Source organism: Eumetopias jubatus, unplaced genomic scaffold (genome assembly GCF_037043125.1).
Source record: "Eumetopias jubatus isolate StellerSeaLion01/CBP00866 unplaced genomic scaffold, mEumJub1_p1.0 scaffold_3, whole genome shotgun sequence".
NCBI lineage: Eukaryota > Metazoa > Chordata > Mammalia > Carnivora > Otariidae > Eumetopias > Eumetopias jubatus.
Genome location: NW_028274809.1, coordinates 59,487,528 through 59,510,031, shown reverse-complemented (window position 1 = coordinate 59,510,031; position 22,504 = coordinate 59,487,528). Strand labels below are relative to the sequence as shown.

At 40.7% G+C, this 22,504-nt stretch overlaps 1 protein-coding gene across 2 annotated transcripts in view; it reads left to right on the top strand.

Moving 5' to 3' along the window:
• The window catches only part of MAP3K20 (mitogen-activated protein kinase kinase kinase 20), a 178,622-nt gene that overhangs the window by 7,567 nt on the left and 148,551 nt on the right, over window positions 1-22,504 (top strand). For both annotated transcript variants that reach the window (XM_088021635.1, XM_088021634.1), the window contains exon 2: window positions 5,296-5,488. In XM_088021635.1, coding sequence (XP_087877761.1) covers window positions 5,330-5,488 — 159 coding nt within the window. In that variant the 5' untranslated portion in view covers window positions 5,296-5,329. The remainder of the gene's footprint in view (window positions 1-5,295; window positions 5,489-22,504) is intronic.

Genomic DNA, 22,504 nt, shown 5'->3' with positions numbered 1-22,504 from the left:
AATGATTGAACTCCACCAGCACATTAGCGATTTTTAGCATTTTCAGTGCTATGACACCCTGTTATGCTTTGATTTTTGTAATATCTCCGCTCTAGCTTACCCTTCAGGGCTGTGTGGTAGATACTTATTAATATTTAAAACAGCTGTGAGAGTTTATGAAACAAAAGTTAAAATGCTACAAGTTAGGACTGGGAATTGTTGCATGGAGAAAAATTGTCTTGTGTAAAAGCAGTTATTTTAACATGGTGGGATATAAACATCATTTGATTGGGTATGCTAGGTAAATACATTTATATAGATGACTCATTAAATTTGGGTGTGTTCACTGGAGAACACCTCTGAAAAATTAGAACATAATTTGATCAGGTAGTAGCCTTCCCCAGGATGCTCTAAGTATGATTAATCAGCAACTTGTATTTTCCATTCTTCTGATCTTAAGTTGATCCTCTTAGAATAATGATTTTAAATTAAAGGGGGATAGCTCAAGGGGAAAAATAAATATACAAGTATGTTCCGTTTCTTGAAAATTTGCGTTACACCACTTTGCTCTTATGAAAGACCTACATTAATACCTGGTTTTGCTAACAAAGAAATCTGAAGAGGATTTTCACTTTTAGGGAAAAAAAGGCAAAAAGGGAAAATTGCATTTAGCATTTGTTTTGCAGAGAGCTGTTAAAAGAGGCGGCACGCACCCCAACACAGTAGCTTTGAACTGTGTCTGAGAGCATCTGTACTTTATTTATCTTGATTTATTTTGTGCCCTAAGCTATCCGAAAAGGCTAAGAGGGGTTAATTTTGGAGTCTGGAAATACTCAAAATTTTCTCCTTGTAAATTAATGACAGTTGCTTTTTTGCTTCACACCATTTTGGCTAATGAAAGGTTTCATAGGAAGGCTCTACTTTCGGAGAGTGGGGGAAACCTGTACATGGTCTGACGCTCCTATAGAAGGAGTGGGAATCTCAGTCAGGTTTTTTCAGCTAAGTCCGTGATGCTTTGCCAAGCTCACTGGAATTAAAACCTGTACTCGTACTCCCCAGAATTGTTAGTCTCTTCGGTAATAAGATGGGACTTAATTTTTTATGGTCTCAATAAAACATTCAAGTAATTCCATAGTTCCATTCACACATAGCCATTTTCCAAATGGCAAGATGTATCACAAAGTGAGTAACAGTGATTCTGGGAAGAACAGGATTAGTTGCCTCATCTCAAGGAATGAAGGTCCTGGAGAACAATACTTCTCAGAGGTCAGCCTTTCTCTGGTATCCTTAGGTCAGTTTCAAATGTAACTGATCCTACCTCAGTTCATCCATGTTCCCTGGATTTGCTCTGTACAGAAGGTTTAGATTTATTCACATTGATCTCATCCTGATTTAGATCTCTAGGTTTGTTTTGAAAAGAATTTCCTTCCTCTTTCTCCTCTTCTTGTTCCTGCTCCTTCTCTCTGCTGTCCTTTGCTACCCAGTGCTGGAGTCCCAGATACACACTCAGTTTCCCAACAAGCCTAGGTGGCAGTTTCCAACTCAGGATTTGCTTCACGATCCTTGGGGGGAACTTGTAAACACTACAGATGTCAGATTTTACTTAGCCTGATTGGCATCTTTCTAGCTACAAAAAGTATGAGGGAAGAATAGCCAGAAACTGTTCATTCATTTGTTCATTTGTTCATTCATTCAGCAATTTTTTGAATGGAACATGTGCAGCGTGCCTGGCTGTGTACTAGATGCTGAAGATCCAGATATAAATAGAAATGAGTTTTGCCTTTAAGGGATTTATAGTCTGGTGGGAAGTAAGTGGGAAAGCTGAATGGGTAAAGAAAGGTGCTAAGGCCCAAAAGGAGAATTTAATTCGGCTTATGAGACTTGAAGCAGATAGTCGGGTTCAGGAGTTTCCTGGGCAGAGAAAGACATTCAAAGTAGAACTAGGTTATGCAAAGGTATGGAGATGTGAGAGAGGTTAGCAAGTCCTGGGAACTGCATGTAGTTCCTCATGTGTGTATGAGAAAACAAGAAGTAAAAGCTGTAAGTGGTAAAGGAATAACAGAAGAAAATTTCCCAGCATTAAAAGACATGAGTTCACTGAGTACAGGCCGAGAGAGTTCACTGAATGTCCTACCAGTGAATGAAAAAAGACTCACTCCTAAACATGTGCGGTTAATTTCAGGCTTCTGGAAATGAATACAGGGTCCTAAAAGCTTTCAGGGAAGGAGTAATAGTATAAAAAAGATTAGTTAGCAGAGCAGTATCAGGCTGCTTTACAGCCACATTAGAAACTAGAAGACTACGAAGTAATACTTCTGAAATTATAAGGAACACTGTTTGCCAGCTGGAATTGCAAACCCAGCTAGGCTACCAATGAAGACATTTAAAGACACACAGATTCTCAAAAAAATTGCATTCTGAGTACTCTATTTAAAGTTGCTAATGGGAGATGTCCACTGTTAAAACAAGGGAATAAACCAAGAAAGAGAAACCAGGGGATTCAGGGACGGGGGTTCTCACAGAGAAGGTGAAGGAAATTTTGGGATGATGGTGAAGGGAAGTTCCAGTCCAAGTCGGGCCTGTATATATAGCAACCATCCAGCCAGATTGAATCAAGATGAAGAGTACAAGGGGAATGTCTCTAAGAAAACAATAGAGCACTCTCCCCCAAATTACCTGATGTTTTCACTTTATTAGAGGAGTTTTGCAGCTTGGGAGAGTTTGATGAGGTACATAAGTGCTAAGAATATAAAAAGCAAAGCAAACAACAAAAACGGAGCAACTAATAATTCTAAGAGAAACAAAAAGTTATCCAAGAAAGGAGAAATCATTGACTCCTACATAGCAGTTCTGGGAATATTTCATTTGTCTACAGTAGTCAGACTACTGACTATTGGTTTAACTAAATGTTACAATATATTTGGAAGCTGGGAGGATTGGGCAAGTGTGGCGTATTTCTGTGCAAGAAGTAAAGGGGGTATATGAAAACTAAATCCTCTTCCATAGGGGGAAGTTAATAGGTAATATCTGAAATGGGACAGATAAGAAATAGCAATATGAACACATTTTGTAGAAATATGGGGGTAAATAGCAGAAGAAAATGCTAAAGGAGTTAAAATTAGTTCCCTCTGGAGAGAGAATTGGGTGTGGGAGGGGTGGAGTAGGAGAGTTCTGTTTTTTATTATAAGCTTTGTAGTCCTATTTTATTTTTATACTTTGATAAAATTAAAATGATAACAACATAGACCTAGCATCAGTAACACTGAGGGCATCTTGCAAGTGGTGCTTTGCATTTTGTTGAACCAACTTTTTAGCTTGCATATTCTTTGTACCTACCTTTGGCACATCCCTAAATTTTATCCAAACTTTCTTCTTTTCTGTAACTAACTGAATATGAATTGAAGCAAAAGTTAGTAAGGTAAATTGTTGACTCACATATGTGTATAGACTAAAGCTGGATGCAGTAGGTTTTTTTGCCCCGTATTTTTATGTTGACTGTAAGCTAACAGTCCTTTCTCTTGCCTTCTCCCCAGAGCAGAGCAGAGTTTGACTTTGTGTAAGAAATCAGCAATCTTGGGGCATCTGGCTGGTTCAGTAGGTAGGGTATGTGACTCCTGATCTCGGGGTTGTGAGTTCAAGCCCCACATTAGGCATAGAGCTTACTTTAAAAAAAAAAAAAAAAAAAATCAGCATTCTTCAGTGACATGATGTTCCTAAAATGGGATTGCTAGTCAGCTGCACATTAGGATCTCTGAGCTGACTGTGTACATCACTCAGCAGAGCTTCAAGTTGTTTATGAAGAAACTTTGACCATTTATATAGATACAAACTGCCCCCTCCACCTTTTTATTTTGAAAATAATCAAACCCCACAGAGAAATGGAAAGAGTAGTGAAACACTCCTATAACTTTTGCCTAGATTCACCAGTTCTTAACATTTTGCCTCATGTGCTTCCTCTCTCTCTATACCCATGCACTGTTTTGGGAGGTTGAGGGGAGTTGAACCATTTTAAATGAAGTTGTAGGTATAATGCTTAAATATGGCTCCCAGTAGATCTCCCAAGAACAAAGACATTCTCCTACCAGACCAGAACACCATTATTATCCATGGATAAAATAATAGTATGTAATATGTAGTTAGTATTCAGGTTTTCTTCAAATCCCAATAATACTTTCTGTAGATTTTTTTGATGCCAGTATCCAGTCAGTGGTCAGTCATTGCATTAAGTCATCATCTTTATGTCTCCTTAGGAAATTTTCCTGCTTTTTGTTTTTTTAAATCTTTCCTGACACTGACTGTTATGAGGACCCCAGGCCAGTTGTTTTGCATGCATATGGATTTGTCTTTTTGCTCCCTCATTGTGAGATTCTGGTTTACAATTTGGCGAGAACTTGTGTACAGACTTTTGTTATCTACTTGCTTTTTATGCAGGTTCAATATTTTAGTCCATTGTTTTCTTGTTTGTATGTTTTTGTTTTGTTTTTTCCTGCTAATCTGTGGTTTGGCATGGGGGTGTAAAGAATGACCGCTTACCCGAATAGTAGTAAAACTCCTTAGAGTTGCAGAAACTATCACTGTAATAATCTCTGGGAGGGGTAATCTGTTCCTCTGGAGACAAACATAATATTTTTTTTTTTTAAACATTCTTGGCAGACTTCTTTGGATGACTTAATATATTGTAATCAAGGGCAAATTTTCTCCTCTTTAATTAAGTTCTGCTACAGTATACAGTCCAGGGAGCTACTTGTGGAAAACACTTGGCCAGCTTTCCTATCATCCCTAAACGGAACATTTGCTCTCGGACTAGAAACCCTGAACGTGTGCTGAGTTTGCAGCATGGTGGCCCTCCTTGTGCCCGATGCCCGGGAGCTTAGGTTATGTATATTTCGCCTGAAGTGAGCACAACTTGGAGAGCTGGCGTGCCTCGGATGCCGGGAGAGCTATGCAAGCGTGCTGCCGAAAGCATGCCTCCCGCTTGTCAGGGCTTCGTGATAGACCTGGTGACACAGTAGCCTTTAGGCAGAGCTCCTGGGGATGTGCAAGAAGTGCCGCGACGGGTTTTGTCAGGGGGGAAATCTGAGCCATTTCTCTGTGGACAGCTGTGTTTCAAAGTCTGGACAAGTGGCTGTTGACTTTTGCCCGGGCTGCCAGGGTAAGGGTTTTCACTTTGACTCGTTCATAGCCTCACTTTCCTTTCTCCTAAGTCATCTGGTTCTTTCTGGAAGTTTCACAGTGCTTGTTACACATTATCAAAAGTGGGATTCAGAGGATTTGTTCTAACGTGTTTATAATCCAACTTTTGCTTTCTCTCTGCAGATTTTGTGGGAGTCTAATACTTTGTCATTATGAGATGTCGTCTCTCGGTACCTCCTTTGTGCAAATTAAATTTGATGACTTGCAGTTTTTTGAAAACTGCGGTGGAGGAAGTTTTGGGAGTGTATATCGAGCCAAATGGATATCCCAGGACAAGGAGGTGGCTGTAAAGAAGCTGCTCAAAATAGAGAAAGAGGTAAGGTCTTTTTCTGCTGTCAGAAATGGTTGCAATTGCTCTTATGTAAGGTTTTCAACCGAGTCAGAGGGCACGGGCTGTCAGGGCCCTAGCAAGTGAGGCCTTTGGGGCTGATCCATGAGGCTGTTTCCCAGTTTCCATTCTGGGAGCCCCATAAATAGAAATCATTGCCACATGTGCTTTAGGGTTGAGTTCTCCTAGGGGTCATTTGAACCGAGAGGATTTCTTTCCATGGCATGAAAGGCTCGAATGTTCTCTGAGCTCTCCTTGAGGGGAAGGTGAGGTTTCAGACCTTCCTAGGCTTCAGGCTTTGCATTCCCCAGGTCAACCGAGAGGGGTCAGTAGAGAGTAACATGTGAACATTTTTATTCCCTTTCTATTTTGGGTTTCGTGAATTTGTGGCCATCAGGAACTGTCTTTTAAAAAATAAAAAGCGTTATTTTTCTACTGAAATATAAACAATACTAGATTCTTGGATTTCACCTCTACTGGAAGCCGAAAGTGGTGGACTTTGTTTAATAAAGAATTGACAGGTGCTAGACAAAGAGCTGCCCTATTTGTAATAGCAGAAAAGAGTCTGGCTCCCAAGTCCGGAACTTGTGCTGGTCCTGGAGGGAGCGCGGAACTCCTACCTAGGCCCTTCTTCTTCCTTAGGAATGTGACACAGCTTGGTCCCCACGTTCAGTTTGGGACCTGGAGAATAAAGCTAATTGTGGAGCTGACCTGCAGGGGCTCAGTGCATTGATAGCTTTTAACAGCTACCCTCTGGACCTTGTTTCGGTCATTTCTCTTTATGTCCTCTTTTGGCTAATTATTGTTTTTTTTCCCAGTGTCTTTTTAAAGGGAACTTTTCCATAAATATCTTTTAATCTTCCCTGAATGATTTCATTTTTTTTTTTTTTCCATTAACTGCTGTCAGTGAACCATAGCAATTGATTAGAGAAGGAGACCTGAATGGCAACACTTTGTGGCGTTTCCTCCCAGCAGTGCTGTGTGACTCTGTGGTCACCAGCTGGGTTTCCAATTGTTGAAGCCAGGTGAGAAGGACTAAGATCTTTCTGCTCTGGGGTAACCTATAGGTTGTGGAAAGCATTAAGGAGCGGTAACTTTTAACGCCAGTGTGCGCACAAAACAGAAGGGTGCTATGTAGAAAAAGTTTCCTCCCCCTTATTTCTTGATCAACACATTTGAAAATGGTAGCCACATAGTAAAACCATTCCTTACCCTGGTTGGAACCTAGCTTCTTTTATCTAGTGAACGCTACGTCCTTTACAGGCAAGCATTATTGTACCCATTTTATAGTTGGGGAAACAGAGATTTGAAAAATGTATTAAGGGGCCTCAGGAGGGGCAAGTAAAATCCAGGAGATCAGACCCCCTGTTCTGTAGTTTTTAACTCTGATATCTGTAGTTGACCAGGTTAGATAGAAAATAAACCAGTTCCATCAAATTTATATTCAAAATATTTAAGCATGCTAATGTTTGTAAGCATTATGTCATGCAGCTTCCGTACAACAAGCATGTTCTTATATGATTGTTGGATGTGAGAAAGACTTTTTGAGTCATAGAACAAATTTTGCCAGGAAAACAGTAATTGCAACCTCTTCACTCCACCCCCACCCCCCATATGTAATACCATTTATTTTTTAATTTTTTTAATTTTTTCTTTTTTTTTTTTTTTTTTTACTATCTTTGGGAAAGCTAGGAAAATGACATAGGAAAGCACAGGGGTGAAAGCAGGAGTTGGAAACTACCAAGTCCTGCTCTTATGTAGGTATTTAACCTAAATGGGTTATCATTCAGAAATTGAGTTGATTATAGTAAACTGCAGGAACATAACTCATAAACTTTAAGTAGGAAAACCAGAAACTCAGTTTCAGCCATGGGGGCTTGGTTAGTCAGTGATTGTCAGTGATAAGGAGATATGGTCAATTATTACAAAGCATCCCCACACCTACTGACTCAACATGAGTTTGAGATGTAAAACATTTTGGCTAGGGGTTGGCAGTTATTGGGAAAGGAAATATGCATTTCTTAGGTTGATTTTTGTTATAGTTTATGAACTGCTGTGTACTGGCTTTCCGGGTAGGTGTTTTCTAAGTAAGGTAAAGGTAATAAGCTCTGGATTTTTTTCCATCGTGTAGATTCAGTTTTATGTTACTTGGTCATTTTTGCCAAGAAGCAATGGGACGTTTAATAATATGTTTGAAGCTCACTCATGTAACTCTTGAAGGGTATCTGATATCTGATTATGTTTTATGAACTTAGCCGAGAAAGGTGGAGAAAATATTTACCAAACTCTCGAACTTCACATATATAAGAGGATAGAGAATGACTTTCTATTTTGACTTTTTTTTGTAGACCTCTAATTTAGTGAGTATGTATTACTTTTCTCTGCTTTAGTGAGTATCTATTACTTTTTTAATTTAGAAGAAAAGAAAGGAAAATGGAATTTACTTAAAATCTATGTAGTTATTTAAAACTTAATTTTTAAAAAATTTTTACACTAGGTAGTAACTACAAGAATTGAATTGAATTCTAGCATTCCCCTAGAATCACCACTTATTAACATTTTTCAACATTTGCTTTCTCTTTATATATTATATTAATTTATACGTATTCATACGTTTTTGTTTAGAGATTTATTTATTTCGAGAGAGATTGAGAGAGAGAGAGAGGCAGAGGGAAGAGGGCAGAAGGAGAGAATCCTCAAGCAGACTCCCTGCTGAGTGTGGAGCCTGATGCAGGACACAATCTCATGACCCTGAGATCATGATCTGAGCTGAGACCAAGAGTTGGATGCTTAACCGACTGAGCCACCCAGGCGCCCCTGTATTCATACATATTTTATTGAACCATGAGATAAATTGCAGCTACTAGGTACATCTATCCCTAAACACTTCAGAATCTCCTGAGAATGCAACTGTAATACAACTCTCCAATCAGAAAATTTAATACTAATGCAATAATATTACCTATCCTACAGTCTGTATTCAAATTTTGTTGATTGTCCCAATAAGGACTTTTTATGGCAGTTTTTTTCAACCCAGGATCCAATCAGGATCACATATTGCGCTTAATTGGTGTATCTATTTAGTCTGCTTTAATTGAGCAGTTTCTCTGCTTTTCTTTGTCTTTTAAACTTTGACATTTTTGAAGAGTGCAGGACAGTTGTGTAGAATGTCCCTCATTTTGGGTTTATCCGATTTTCCCTTCCTCTTGCCTAGTTTAAGGTTATGTAGTTTTGGTAGGAATACTGCAGAGGTCATAAGCCCTTGGCATATTTTAATGGGAGACTACGATGTCCGTTTGTCTCGTTATTGGTGATACTAATTTTGAACCCTCGACTAAGGGGTTCGCCCAATTTCTCTACAGTAAAAATACCTTTTTTCTCCCCTTTGTAATTAATAATTAAGCTGTTGGAAGATACTTTGAGGCTATGTAAATATCCTCTCTCAACAGAAGTTACTCAATGTTTTAAGCGTCCGTTGGCGATTCTTGTTTGAATCGGGTATTATTATGACAGTTACTGTGTAGACAGCAAAAAGGTCTAGCATAAGTGAGAGCCTTCCTTTCTTCACTTATTTATTCATTTATTGTTTCATTATAGACTTACGGATTCTTTTTCAAATTCAAATGTTATATTACATTGTTACTCACTTTCATGCTGAAAATGTCCCAATGCAAGAGTCCCTTCAAGTTAGTTCCTGTGTCCTTTTGATGTCTCCATCACTTTTTAGCATTTTCTTCCTGGCGCAAGAAGATGTTCCAGGCTGATCTAGTTCCTTCCTGATTCCAGGAATCAGCCATTTCTTCAAGAAGCCCTGGTTCCTGGGGCGCCTGGGTGGCTCAGTCGTTAAGCGTCTGCCTTCGGCTCAGGCCATGATCCCAGGGTCCTGGGATCGAGCCCTGCATCGGGCTCCCTGCTTGTTGGGAAGCCTGCTTCTCCCTCTCCCACTCCCCCTGCTTCTGTTCCCTCTCTCGCTGTGTCTCTCTCTGTCAAATAAATAAATAAAATCTTAAAAAAAAAAAGCCCTGGTTCCAGGTACTTGATTTGGGACTATGATATTTAGAAACCAAGATTTGGATACTAGTTTTGTTTATTGTAGACTTACTTTTTAAAAAGAGCCTTTGGGGGCGCCTGGGTGGCACAGTTGGTTAAGCATCCGACTCTCGGTTTCTGCTCAGGTCATGATCTCAGGGTTGTGAGATGGAGCCCCATATTGGGCTCTACGTTCAGTGCGGAGTCTGCTTAAGATTCTCTCTGCCTCTCCCTCTGCCCCTCCTCACCCCACACTGTCTCTCTCTTTCTCTCTCTCTCTCAGATAAATAAAGAAATCTTGAAAAAACAATGAAAAAGAGCCTTTGTTCTTTGGGAGAAAGAATGGTTATAGATAAATTTTACTTCTGGAGGCATTTAATTTAAACATTAATATCACATGTATGGCTAGTTATGATCTGTGATATGCTCCTGTTAGGGATGTAAATTCTTGGAAAGAGATTAGCAAAACGTATCAAAAATCTTAAAATATTTACTTTCTTTGAGCCAGAAATTTTACTTCTATGACCTTATCCTAAGGAAGTAATCAGAGATGTGCAGAAAGATGGAGGTAATGGCTGCTCATCTCAGAGGGATAATGGCGAAGAACTGGAAACAACTCAAGTGTTCTATAACAAATTATCTTATAAATTATGCTACTTCTCACACACACAAACGCAAATATGGGAGGTGATAGATGTGTTACTTCCATTGTGGATCCTTTCACAGTATATATATATAAAATCATCATGGTTTATACTTTTAAAATATTACAATTTTATTTGTTGATTATACCTCAGTAAAGCTGAAAAAAATTATTCTACGTCTGTACAATGGAATTCCGTTGCATTTGGAAGAATATTTAAAGAGCTAAGGAAATGCTCATTATATATTGCTAAGTGATAAAGCAAGTTACAAAGCATTATATATAGTAAGATCTTGGGTGCCTGCTTGGTGTCTATATGGTGTTTTTATTTTTCTTATATTTCCTTTGTTTTCCGTATTTTTATATAATGATCTCATGTCTTTCCCCAACATTTTATTATGAAAATTTCAAACACAAAGAAGAGCTGAGAGAGTTTTCTAGTGAATATATGTCTACCATCTAGGGTCTGTCATAAACATAAATACTTGCTTCATCACATATATATTCAGCTATGTATCCTACCCATCAGTCCATTTCGATGCATTTCAAAATAAGTTATAGGCATCAGTACCTTTCCCCTTAAATACTTCAGCATGCATATTCAGTCTGTGTTTACTATTTTGTTTTCTCTTGAGGTAAAATTTACATACAATGAAGTGCACAAATCACTCAGTTTTGACAAATGTGAACACCATGTGAGCCACGTATTTACTTTTATAATTGGAAAAAACTCAAAAAAAATTACAGCTCTGACAATCCATGTCACTTTCTCAGGATGTTCAAGTGAATTGAATTTTATAAAACTCTTTAATATGCCACAGATTACTAATTTTACAGTCTCAATAGGTGCCTCTAAAATGTTTAATGTTTACTATTCTGTCGATTTTCTGTAGTAGTGCCAAAGAATTTTTTGGTGTTAATTTAGCTTGTTTATATTAGTTGCAGATTTACTTACAGTGCACTCTTTATTTTTGTTTAAAAAAAAAAGTTTTCAATGGGAAAAGCAATAATACCTTAAGGATCTATACCAAAGGTTAAGAAAAGAAGCCAGTATTGTATCTTTCTGGTAAATTCCACATGAGTTGAGATCAAACCATGCTGCGTAGGCAAAAATCGAAGCAAGGAGTGGAGAGGGCAGAGAAGGACGTTGTGGGTCAGTGTCCTTTTTCCAACCACTGACCTCACACAGTAAGGAGACTATCAGCTTCACAACCCTTTCAGGAAGGCTTAATCACAACAGCTTCATTTTGCTCTTGCAGTGTATTTAGTGGTATGTTGAACCAGACATGTCTGCAACATGATATGTTTTTCAAAAAGATGGAAACCTGCAAGCATTTATGTTACCTTGATATTTGTGGATATCCAACTGATAGTAGGAAACCAGACTTAAGTATGAGATATGAAACATGATTCTTTTTGTTTCCCCAAAAGAATTGAAAGGAAACAGAGTGCTCAAGAGGCAAAAGATGAAGATTCACTTGCCTTGCCTTTTGCAAGGCACCCCTCCCTTTGTTAAAAAAGAAAAAAATTCTTACCAAATTTGTTGTAGAAATGTTGAAAGCCAGATAAATTCAAGTTTCAAAACTGTCCCCATTTATAAATAGAGATCAAAATGTCAAAACAGGGCATAAGAACAGGAACAACCAATAAGTTTTCGTATAAAAGGGGAAATACCTGTGTGAAATAGAAAATACAATCTCGAAATTGACACAGAACTCAGTGAACTAAAAATGAAAGTTTTCATCATACAGACTTTATCAACATGACAACATTTAGTGCTTCATAGAAGGCTAGCGAATGTTTTTATCACTTTATTAGCTCATTGGAAGACCCGTTTACGTTTTCTTTGCAGTTCTGTAGCTGACTTTTTAATGAATTATTTGCATTTACTTTAACTGTAGGAATGCTATTTTAGTATTTTCCCCTGTCTCTGAACACAGTACAGAAGAATAAAACTGCAAAATCCTCTCTCTATTTCAACACATTGATAAGACCAGTGTAAACAAAAATACGTTGGATACTTGATTCCTGCCGAGTTCTGGCATAGTTGCTGAGATAATTTGTCCAGAATGGTGCTCAAGCTTGGCCACGTGGTATTTTTAAGCACTCAGAGGGTAGACCTCACTATACTAGAGCTGACGTTTTAAGCTGCTGCTTTCAAGTTCCCGTATGCTACAGCATCTCCACTTACCTAGTCTGGTTCTTCCCCTTCACTCAGGAGTCCTGTCATGAGTTCTTATTTAAGACAACCCCATGCACAGTTTTTCCTGTCCCCAGTCAGAATTTACCCGTTCTGGATTTTTTTCTTTGAGGTCAGTGGTTCTCAAAGTGTGCCCTTTGGACCAGGAGCATCAAGCACCACCTGGGAACTTGTTAGAAATGCAACTTCTTGGGCCTCACGGCTACTGAGTCAGAAACCCAGGTGTGTGGGGCCTGGCAGTCGGGGCTGTAATGAGCTTTCCAGATGTTTCCAATGCCCACTAGAGTTTGAGAACTCTAGGTTGTCTCCGGCCAGTCATAGGTCACGTGCGTATGGTCAGGATATTAACTTCAGTTTGGAATTTTAGGTCCCCTGTCAAACCTGGTAGTGGTTGTTAGAGGCTTTTCAGACCCTTAAATTTCCCATGTTCAGGTGACCCTCTGTGCACAGGGGCTGCCTGGCAGGGTCACTGAGCATGATGAACGAGGGCTGACTTAGCAATGGTAAACATCTGGGGAACCTCAGGCAAATGCCTTCAGATTCGAAACCTTCCCGTCTTGGCTCCTCACCTGCCTTGGCAGCCGTGTCTTTTCGTTTTTTAACCCGAATTCCCACTCCTGTCGCCCTTTTCCATTTCTGTGACCTTGTTCCCTCTTTCCTGCGACTGTAATGCCCTTGTCCTCCCCACCTGGGCAGATCCTTACCACTCTCTGGCTTTGATTTCTTCCTTCCCTGCGAGAAATAGGCTCAGGTCCTACAAGCATCCTTTTTCTTCTCATTCTGAACTTATTAACACTCGTACTACTAACATGACATGATTATAATTGCCTTGCGACTCTAGGACCTGGGAGCTACTGCCACTTAACTTTTCCTGTGAACATGCCAGGTCCCCTCGTCTGAAAAGTGGAGCTTATTCATAACAGTACTGACCCCAGAGGGTTGGCAAGAGGATTAAATGAGAGAATGCAGGTCAACTGTCTCGAAGAGTTTTTGGCACGTAGCAAAACCTGGATAACGGTCAGCCATCTGTTGTATCTTCGCAACGATACCCTGAAGCCACGGTGGCACATTGGTGTCATGTTGGTTCCTAGAACCTTATTTGGGAAAGGTGTCAGAGGCCATGTTTACCGTCTGCAGGCAGGAGCCGCGGCAGGGCTCAGCGTGCTGGTGGAAGGGCAGGAGGGTACGCGGCGTATTCCCCTGTTGGCAGCTCTCCGAGGGCGAGGGCTGGCTTTACCTTTGTTGCCAATGCCGTCACCATCCTGACCGTCTTCACTGTAACCAAGTGCGACTACCGCCGTGGTCACCTGGTTAGGGCCTTTCTGTCCCTGCCCTCCTCTCCTCCACGGCTGTGTTATAAGGCTATAATCTCCATCTGGTACATGAGAAATGACAGCTCAGAGAAGTTAAGTGACCTGGCTAATATAAACAGCGCCCTTCCTTGCCTGCCTTACCTCACCCAGCACTGCGCCCCTGCTCACAGTAAGTGTCTGTTCCTTGATCCTTGGTGTCGTAATGCAGTCCGTTTTCCTTTCTTTCTCATCCAGGAAAGGCATCCTGTATCAGCGTACCTACGTTTTCTTCATTTGCTCTCTGAGCCGCCAGGGAGGATGGAACACACCAGTCTTTACTTGTTGGTGCTGACTTCCCTCAGCTACACAGTAACAGAACTCTTAGTTGTTCCCTTTTCTTTAAGGTACCTGATGTGGGATTTTGACAAGTGCCCATGCTTTGCTACCTTTCATGCTGGCATGCCGTTTCCACGTAAGAAATTTTAAACAGTTCAGTGTGCCGTACTTTAATTTTGTGCTACATATATAACTCATTGCTTGGAGAATAAGCAATTTAAAATAAATCATTTTATTTGATGATTCATGCAGTCATCATCCAGAAGTATATACTGAGCAGCTGTCCATCACTCGACCCTTTTCCTCAAGCCAGTTCTGTTCGTGTCTTACCATTTAAGACACCCCAAAGTGACCCGCTATCGAGAGATTTAAGAAATGAGACACGTAGTGAACAAATGTACAAATTAAACGAGTAAGCATGTATTACTGATCTTTCTGAAGGCAACATAAACGTTACAGGAGAGGTAACCTTAGAGTGAGGAAAGCCACAGGAATGGTTTCTCCTAGAACCAGGAGGAGTTTAGAAAATCACCTGAATTATAATGTTCTTATCGTTGTATGTGAAATGCAGTTACGCTAAGGCAAACTACACTTTTTCAGATTAATGATATGACCATAAAAATGTTTTATTTGCAAGAGAAAGCCCCTATCCTTTTTATTTTTGCTACTTAGCTGTTTTAAATTTTTAAAATCCTTTCAAAATTTTGTTAGATTATATGTTTACTTGCACGTGGAAGTCATTTTTGATTGGCCATATGAGGAACATTATTGCAGCTGTTATTTCAGCTTTTCATTAAAGTATTATTGATCTCGCTATATTAAGCAATAAACATTTCAGTTAGTTAATATTATTCAGTTAATTAATATCCAGCCGTGCTCTAAATATTGTGCTGAAACCAAACCAATGAATATTGATTCCAATAAAAATGTTATATCCTGACTGGTGTTATACAAAGCTAGGCTCTTGCTTCATAAAAATGGTATGAAGCACAAATTGAACTTCTGAGAAATTCAAAGCCTAATACAGAGAAACCAATTGAAAAATTGGAGGAGAGGAAGAGCCATCCACGGGTATTTCAGACAGTTTCAAAATAGATATGGTTGGCTGTCCAAAATAGGATTATCTCACTTGGCTATTAAAAAGGTACCTAGGGGCACCTGGGTGGCTCAGTTGGTTAAGCGTCTGACTTTGGCTTGGGTGGTGATCTCAGTGTCCTGGGATTGAGCCCTGGGGTCCAACTCCGCCCTCAGCAGGGAGTCTGCTTGTCCTTCTGCCCCTCCCCCGCTCCCCCCCAAATAAATAAAATCTTTAAAGATAGATAAATAAATAGGTACCTAGAATTTTCTTCTCTGCTTTCTAGTGAAGACAGGAAGTCACACGAAATTATCGAAGATAGAGGCTAGCTTATCAATTCTTTTTTCACTCATGCCTAATTCCTGCTCCTGGTTAGGACACCCCGTTTCTGTTTGAATACTGCCTTTGATGACACGTGAGCTGCAGGCTGTTTAGTTTTGGAACAGTGTAATTCTTAGAAAGTTCTTTATTAATATAACTTCCAGACATTAATAATGGGCTCCAGCTCCGGGGCACATAGAACAAATCTTACCCTCTTCTGTACGTCAGCTTCTTGAGCACAGGATCTAGATCTTATTGATCTTTGTATTTCCTGAGCTCGCTATAAGCAATCAATCAATGTATAGGGCATAAATAAAATAATAAGCATGGTATTCACACCTCAGCTTTCTTCATTTGTAAGAGTTACAGAAAGGTTTTGTATTCCTGAGTCTACAGAAAAGAACACAGTTTGACATTCCTAGTCTACTTCATAGTCTTTCCTTCTCTGTGTTTGGCTGAGTTTTTGAGGTCTGAATAAATTCGTTTGTCTTTGAATGAAAGGTTCTGTTCTGTAGCAGCTAGGGAGGCTTTTCCTGGCCATGGTTCTTACTTCGTTTGTTTTTTTTTTTAACATGTTTCCAAAAAAGGAATCCAAGATGCCTTTTTCTTAGCTCTGTTAATATCAGATGTTCACTGATGGATGACCTGAGAAAGGTTAAGGTGTCCTAAATGAAACGAGACTGCCAGAATCTTAATGACTTGAGAATATGACTTTCCTCCCTGTTGCTGTTCTTCAGAAAGTAGTGCTTGGTGAAAATAGCTACATTAGAGCAGCTACACTGACGAGGATGACAATGTCTGGTGCGTGTTTGTGCAGGCTCTGTTCAAGAAGGAGGGAACTATATGGCTGCTCTGCTTTTAAAGAGAGATTATATTAAGGAATTAATGAACAAAATCCGTTTAACTCACTAAATTTTTAGAACATATAGAACAGCGCTTCCTTTAGTGAGAAACTGAATTGCTTCTGTTATTAGAGAGTTGGAGAGTCGATCTTAAGCAACAGGTATTCATTTTTACATCATCGGATGGGTATTTTAAATATAGTCCATAGTTCACTTGGCATCTCAACTGACTTTTCCTAAACCAGTTCAACGGTGGGCAAGTCTTTAAAGTTGTGAAAGTGGACAACTTTTTCCCCTTAGAATCTCAGGACAGTTTCTTAACCACAAACTAAGGCCCCTAAGTGTAACTTGCATTCTTCCTTGGGAAACAGTTCATACTCCGAAGAACCTGGGAATTGGGGCTAAGGCCAGATTACATGTCTCAGAACAATGAGGATATGTGGGGAACTCTGATTCTAGATAGACTTACCTCAAGTGCTGAGCAGGCCAAGAACAGATTTTTAGTAAGAGATTAAGAAATCAATAACTGGATTCAGGAATGTGGAATGTTAAAAATTTATACGCTGCCTTGTTTCGAAAATGATTTAAGATTGTTAGCGGGCAGAATAAGTATATTTCTGAGGTTCCAGGGAAGACCCTATGAGTCCCCAAAATCTCTCTCTCCCACATGTAGAGTAAAGAAGTAAAATTGACATTTCTTGAGTTCCTATTATTTGCAGCCACTATATTCTAAGCAGTTGACCTATATTTTCTATTTAATCCTATTACTAATGCCTCAAATTTTGGTATTGTAATTTCACTCTTTAAGATAGTTTCTCCTGGGGCGCCTGGGTGGCTCAGTCGGTTAAGCGACTGCCTTCGGCTCGGGTCATGATCCTGGATTCCCGGGATCAAGTCCCACATCGGGCTCCCTGCTCAACAGGGAGTCTGCTTCTCCCTCTGACCCTCTTCCCTCTCGTGCTATCTCTCATTCTCTCTCTCTCAAATAAATAAATAAAATCTTTAAAAAAAAAAGATTGTTTCTCCTAATAAAACTACAAATACCACTGAGAAAGGTAACTCAACATGTTAGTAATACCTTAGAATGAATGACATGTGATTTTTCTCCTGAGCACACTTTTCTAGGTGAGGAATATATAATTGTTGCTGTAGGAGACTATGACCTAAACAGATTATTAGGAAATCTCCTTTTTGGTATTCTGTCATCCAACAAATATTATTACATGCTAGGTACTATTTTAGACACTGGAGCCATATCAGTAATAAAGTAGACAAAAATTCATGTCCTTTTAGAGTTTACCTTCAAATGTGGGAATAAAAAAATTAAATTGTATGTTAAAACATAAAGGTGCTTATTCCTCTTAAGTATGGGCTGAACTTAGTGACTCACTTACAAAGACTGGAGTGTAGAAAAGGAAACACTAGGAACTTTAGGCTTAGTAACTTTATAGTAGGCAGACCTGGCGGACGCCACGTGAACCAAGTGATCTGGGTTAGCATCACTAGGGATAAGCCACATCAGCACATGTACCCCTGATGTGATGTGATGAGAAACACACCCCATCTCTGTGGTCTTTTTCCCCAAAACCTGTAATCCCAGTCTAGTCATGAGGAGAACACCAGATAAACCCAAACTGATAGATATTCTGCAAAATACCTGGCCACTGCCTCTCAAGGTGTTGTTAACAGAAACTGTCACAATCCAGAAGAGGTCAAGGAGGCATAGAAACCAAACATTTGGTATCCTGAACTGCATTCTAGAATAGAAGGAAAAAAAAGGCATTGGTGGAGAAAATGGTGAAATCCAAATAAAGTCCAGAGTTTAGTTAATAGTAAGCACCAGTGATGGTTTCTTAGCTTTGACAAATCTGAGTGGTGCAACAGGTTAAAATTAGGGGAAACAAGGTGAGAGGGACTGTCTGCCCTATCTTTTCAACTTTACTGTACATCTGAAATCATTCCCAAATTAAAAGTTTATAAAAATATAAGGAAAAACACAGAGTAAGGGAAATTAGGAGTACCAGCATGGGGTCAAGGTTGCACTTAAAATGGGTTGGGCAGGGGAGGCCTCACTGAGAAGGTGGTTTTGGGTAAAAACTTGAAGGAAGCGAGAGAGGGAGCCCCATGCTTATATGCAGGTAAAACTTCTAGGCAGAGGGGCCATGCCAGGTGGGAGCATAGCTGTTACATTGGAGAAATAACAAGGAGGCCATTGTGGCGGGAGTGGAGTGGATGAGGGGAGGAAAAACAGGAAATGGGGACAGAGAGGTAACAAGGCTGAGTGGTATAGGGCTTGGTGGGCAACTCTAGGAGCTTCTGATTTAAGTTGGTGGGAAGTAGTGAGCAAGTGAATGCTTTGTGTTAGAGCAGTGAGATTATTTTACTTATGTTTTAATATGGCTACTCTGGATACTCTGTAGAAAAGACCATATGGGGCAGAGGCAGGGGCAGAAAGACCAGTTAGAATTATCGTCCAGATGAGAGGTATTTGTGTCTGGGGCCAGGAAGGTTGCAGTGGAGGCAGTAAGAAGTGGTTGCATTTGGGGTATGTTTTAAAGGTAGAGCTAACCAGATTTGCTCACTGATTGGACATGCCGTGTGAGTGGAGAGTCCTGGAAGGCTCAAAGGCTTTGCTCTGAGGAGATGGAGGATGTATTTGCCATCTTGTGACGTAGGGAAGAGTGTGGGTGGGACAGATTTGTGAGAGAAGATCAGGAGTTCATTTTTGATACAAGCAGTGAAAAGGTGGAATTAGCAGCCTAAAGAAATACCGTTTGCAATATAACAAAAATATGAAATAGTTGGAAACATCCCAAATATCCATCAACAGATGAATGGATAAAATATCGTATGTGGCTGCAGTGGAATAGTAGTCAGTCCTTAAAAAGGAATGAGATTTGGATACATGCTACAACATGAATGAATCTTGAAAACAGTATGCTAAGCAAAAGAAGCCAAACACAAAAGGACAATTACTGTGTGATTTCGCTTATATGAGGTACCCAGAATAGGCAGATTCAGATGCAGAAAGCAGAATCGTGGTTACCAGGGGCCGGGGGAAATGGGGAATTATTATTTAATTGGTCCAGAGTTTCTGTTTGGGATGATGAATAAATTCTGGAAAAGGATAGTGGGGAGGGTTGCACAGCAATGTGAAGGTACTTAATGCGTTGTGCACTTAAAATGGTTGAAATGATAAGTTTTATATTATGTACCACAACTAAACTATACAGTTCTGTTTCTAAAAACTATGAAATACTGAGGGCGCTTGGGTGGCTCAGTTGGTTAAGCGACTGCCTTCGGCTCAGGTCATGATCCTGGAGTCCCTGGATGAGTCCCGCATCGGGCTCCCTGCTCAGCAGGGAGACTGCTTCTCCCTCTAACCCTCCCCCATCTCATGTGCTCTCTCTCTCTGTCAAATAAATAAATAAATAAAATCCTTAAAAATAAAAAAAATAAAACAATAAAAACTATGAAATACAGAAGGATAAATTTAACAAAAGAGCTGTGTAAGATCTTTACACTGAAAACTGTTAAACCCTGCTGAGAGAAACAAGAGAAGGCCTTAGTAAATGGAGAGAGACACTACGTTCATAGGTCAGAATGGATGCTATTAAGATGGTGGTTCTCCTGAAATTGATTTGTAGCTTCAGGGCAATCCCCATTATAACACCAGCCAGTTTTTGGTGGAAGTTGGTAAGCAGGTTGTAAAACCTATATGGAAATGTAAAGGACCTGGCATAACCAAAACACTTTCGAAGAAGAACGATGTTGGAGGACTCATACAATATACTACCTTATGTCGTTACTTTCTCTAAAGCTCCAGTTACCAAGCTTGTGCGGTATTCATGCCCTAGATCGACCAGTGGAACAGTCCAGAAATAGATCCAGATTTGGTCAAAAGATTTTTTTTTTTTAAGATTTTATTTATTTGAGAGAGAGAACGAGAGAGAGAGAGAGAGCACATGAGAGGGGGGAGGGGCAGAGGGAGAAGCAGACTCCCCGCTGAGCAGGGAGCCTGATGTGGGACTCGATCCCGGGACTCTAGGATCATGACCTGAGCCGAAGGCAGTCGCCCAACCAGCTGAGCCACCCAGGCGCCCCGGGTCAAAAGATTTTTGATGAAGGAACCAAGGCAGTCCCATGAAGGAAAGGTTAATCTTTTCAACAAATGGTGCAGAAACAATTAGCATCTATCTGCAGGACCCTGAGAACCACAGGACTAAGGAAACGGAGGATGGCGGCTGAGCAGTGAGAACGGTGTGTGTTTTCTCAGCCCTTTTCAGCTCCACTGGCACAGGAGTGGGAAAGACAAGAGAACTGGGTTTTTTCAGGGTTTTGGGTTTTCCTGAGTACAGTGAAGTGAAAAGTGCAAGAAGGTAGGTAAGGATGGATGCAAAGGAAGGTTCTGTGATTCGCCAAGGAATTTTGGCTAGGTAGGGAAGGAAGGGAAGACCTTTGGGAAGGAAATGGCGCCAAAGGGGTGCTTCTGGGTCGTGGGACCATTGGAGCCCAGGTACTAACAGGTGGAGCTGGGAACAGAGGAGGTGGGATGGGTGGGTTTCGGAATGTGGAGGGGGGTGCGGTATTGAAAATGCTGGGTCTAGGGTGTGACCAAAGGAATGCGTGACAGAGGTGTGGTGAAGGATTAGATTGTTGGCAGGGGAGTTCAAGGACTTGAGAGGACAAGTGCCAGAGCCTCATTTATGTGCCTGTGAACATTCCCACACTGTGAGACAAGAATAGTCATTGGAGAAAATGACAGTGAGCCGGGAGCTAAAATCATCAAGAAATGAAGGGGAGCTATTTGGAATTGTTGGTGTGTGTTGGCAACAATGAAGGATGGCGGGTGATGCAATCTAATGACATAAGATTCAGCTTTGAGGGAGGAGGTGGAGAGCTGTCTGGAAGTGGTACCGAGGAGCCGCAGGGAGGACACCTTGTTCACCTCCAGACTCGGAGCAAGTGCTGAGAGAGACTGGCCCTGCTGCCGTTGAGAGAGAGGCCCGCAGAGGAGAGCCTGGCTTCCATCAGAGAAGATGAGGCAGAGTTTAGGGAAGAGGTTCAGAATAGAGGGGTCTAGCTGCGGGTGGAGCATGAGGGCACAGTGGGGGAGGGTTTCAGGAGTTGTGGAAAACTGGGAAGTAGGGTCTAGCTGGACTCTGTGGTGTCATGTAGGAGTTAGCCTGTGGAAGATGGTGGCCGGGTAACCTGAGGCCCGGGCTGTCTTGTGGTGAAGACATAAACAGGGACCACGGGCACAGTGAGATTAGTCCTGGCGTATTCCAGTCAGAGAGTGGCGGCTGGGCCGTGGAGGCAGGAAGGGGTGGGTGTTAGGGCTCCCCTGGCCTTGGACACCGAGAGACCTGAGGAGGAGCATACGGACTACGAAAATCTGTTTAACAACAGAAGGGATTTTCCTTGACTCCAGGTTGTGTCATCTGGAATTTGTCAGTGACTCTCTGAGGAGATAACTGTCTTGAGAACGAGGCCATTCTAGACAAACCAGGGAAAACTTCTTTCCGGCAGCATGTCCTTAACAGGGAATCCGTCCACTGGCTGAGATAGCAGTCACAATATTTACGAAGACTAGAGAATGAATTTTCATTTGCCTCTTAAACCATATCGTCTGTCTTTTGTTGAAGATGGAGGCATTAATTCCTAGGAAGCTCCTGAGCCAAGTGTTTTAAGAGCCTGCCCTCCGGAGTCAGGCCGTGGAGATTGAAATCCTGGCCGCACTAGTCATTACTTAGTCAGGTCTTAGTTTCCTCCTCTATAAAATGGAGATGATAATAGGGCCTGCTTCATAAGGTTATTAGGAGGGCCAGATGAGGTAATCCATGTCAGTACACTCAGCATGCTTCCCGGTACCTGGTCAGCTTTCAACATTTGTGACTGTTGTTAATTACTGTTAGTTCAGCAACTTACAGTCTGAACACACCCAGTGCTTACACTCTCCTCTGTGGCTTGGTGAGCACATTTCAGAATAGCTTTCTTCTTTTAAGAGCTGTTGGAAACTAGGTATTTACATTATCCTATTGTATAGTGTTTCCCAAACTTCTAAAATGCACGTTTTCTGTGGTGCTTTCTTATCCTATTTTTTTTTTCATTTTCTTACCAGCCAATAACATTTCATCATTTACCTCATGTATTTGTGTCATTAGGTAGAATATTTTAACCTTTTTTAAAACTATACCTATTCCCTCCCCTTTCCCTGTCCTCCAGAAGTTGGTATCTTCCCCCCAGTGGAGAATCACGGTCACATA